Raw genomic sequence first — 1,887 nt, 5'->3', positions numbered from 1 at the left:
GAGAGAGAGAGGAGAAGAGGAAGGAGAGAGGAAGAGAAGAGAAGGGAGAGAGAGAGGGAGAAAGGGAGAGGGAGATACAGAGCTGTTCTCCCATAGTCTCCCAGCAAGCTTACCTGTGAGCGGTCGCGGGCATGTGCGTAGCGGAATCGCTGGATGTAGTAGAAGACGAGCCAGGCGAGGGAGATGATCATCAGCACGATGAAGGAGATGGAGACAAAGAGGACGGAGGTCTTGTCGATGACCTTGTAGCGGGTGTGGGTTCCCATGGTGATGTGCATCATGACCTGGGTGCCGTTCTCCAGCAGGGTCACGATCTCCAGACCCTTGGCTCGGGAGATCATGATGGCCACAATGTTTCCAGTACCTGGGGTAAACAACAATCAACAAGTTCTTACAAATATGAAAATAATGGCAGGCATCGAAATACTTACTTTTCTGGATACCTGCAAAGACATTTTTTTCCATTTTTACCACTCAGAATAAAGTAAGTATCACTATGGATCACATTAAAATTGTGATGTTGCCTGTACCTGGAACAAAACAACAACATGTTGCATTAAGTCAATGTATTTGTGACATTTACTATAATAAACAGCTACTAACCTATCAGATGACTTTAACATGGCTCTTCAAGTATGCATTTTCTAATGGTCATATTTGTACCAGGTACTACTAAATCAAATTATAACTCACAGTCCTTAAAATGGCTTATCAATTAAGGCTGACTATCACTGATGAAAAGTAAATAGTAATATGTACTCTTCAGATCAAAGTCTTAACCAAACATAGGACTGGTCATGTCATCAGAATATAAACACAAGACTGAGCTGTTTTGTTGATGTCTGTCTAGCCTAGTTTGTGCTAGTGAAATGTGTGTACTGGCATCACGTTTATGTAACACGTGTACTTCAGAATGTCCCATATTGCGTGAAGTAGACAAATTCCAAACAGAATTCTACGGCAATGAAAAATGATGTTTTTCAAACGTGCACTGTATATACAGATCTGATTTGTAACGAACAACGCAGTTTAGGAGTACATGTGTAACATTCGAAAATGTGTATTTCTGCAATGTTGTTTCAAATGAATAAAAGATTCTCAAAAAGAAAGATTGGCTTTCCTGACAGTAATGTCTGCATAGCTCAATACTAAAACTGCTCTCACTCAGTCATGGCATTGTTACCAGCCTTGGGACAAGTACACTGTAAGACATACTGCAGGTATACTATGACCTGTGAGGGTCTGGCATTTACCACTACAAATTCCTCAGCTAGAATCTGATACCCCAAACAACCCTTGTAATCCCTGCTATTGGCTGCAAGAAGGAGGTTTGAGCCAAGGACGATTCTTGGTACACACCAGGAAGCTTACCCAAGGTTGTACAAATATACTGTTACACTATAACTCACACACACACATGTATGGTACTACAGTTTGAGCCCTACTGACATGGTTGTCCTCAAATCAAAGACAGGGCTGATCACCTTATGGATTCTTCGTGTACATTACTTATCAGTTTGGCAAACTGTGGATAGCAGTACGGTCTACCACTTTACCACAATAAGATGTACAGGCCTTGACACAATAAGTATTTTAGATTCTAATCCACATCCTATGTAGCTTGTCTTTCACGCCACCTGTAACAACTGCACTTTCTCAATTTATATCACCCATAACATATGAAGTAGTGTCTGCTAAAACCATACAGAAAGCTGCACTTGATGCTAAGAGCACCCCTTGGTGTTGGGTTACTTGTGCTTAGAAACCCACTTCTCATGGTCAATACTACCTTTTTCCGAATGCACCTGACAATACAACTTTTGTCATCTCTGAGAATTCATTGTTCATTTTACTGCTGTAACACGAGAGCTGGATTCTGCTGTGTAA

The 1,887-nt window shown here is 41.2% G+C and overlaps 1 protein-coding gene across 1 annotated transcript in view; it reads right to left on the bottom strand.

The window, feature by feature from the left end:
- LOC109467823 (RING finger protein 150-like) overlaps nt 1-1,887 on the bottom strand; it is an 18,250-nt gene that overhangs the window by 11,679 nt on the left and 4,684 nt on the right. The window contains exon 2 of the mRNA XM_019765898.1: nt 114-364. Coding sequence (XP_019621457.1) covers nt 114-364 — 251 coding nt within the window. The remainder of the gene's footprint in view (nt 1-113; nt 365-1,887) is intronic.

This window comes from Branchiostoma belcheri, unplaced genomic scaffold, assembly GCF_001625305.1.
Source record: "Branchiostoma belcheri isolate BF01 breed outbred unplaced genomic scaffold, Haploidv18h27 scaffold19, whole genome shotgun sequence".
NCBI lineage: Eukaryota > Metazoa > Chordata > Leptocardii > Amphioxiformes > Branchiostomatidae > Branchiostoma > Branchiostoma belcheri.
Note: the sequence above shows the minus strand (reverse complement) of the source record. Positions and strands in the feature narration are given on the sequence as shown.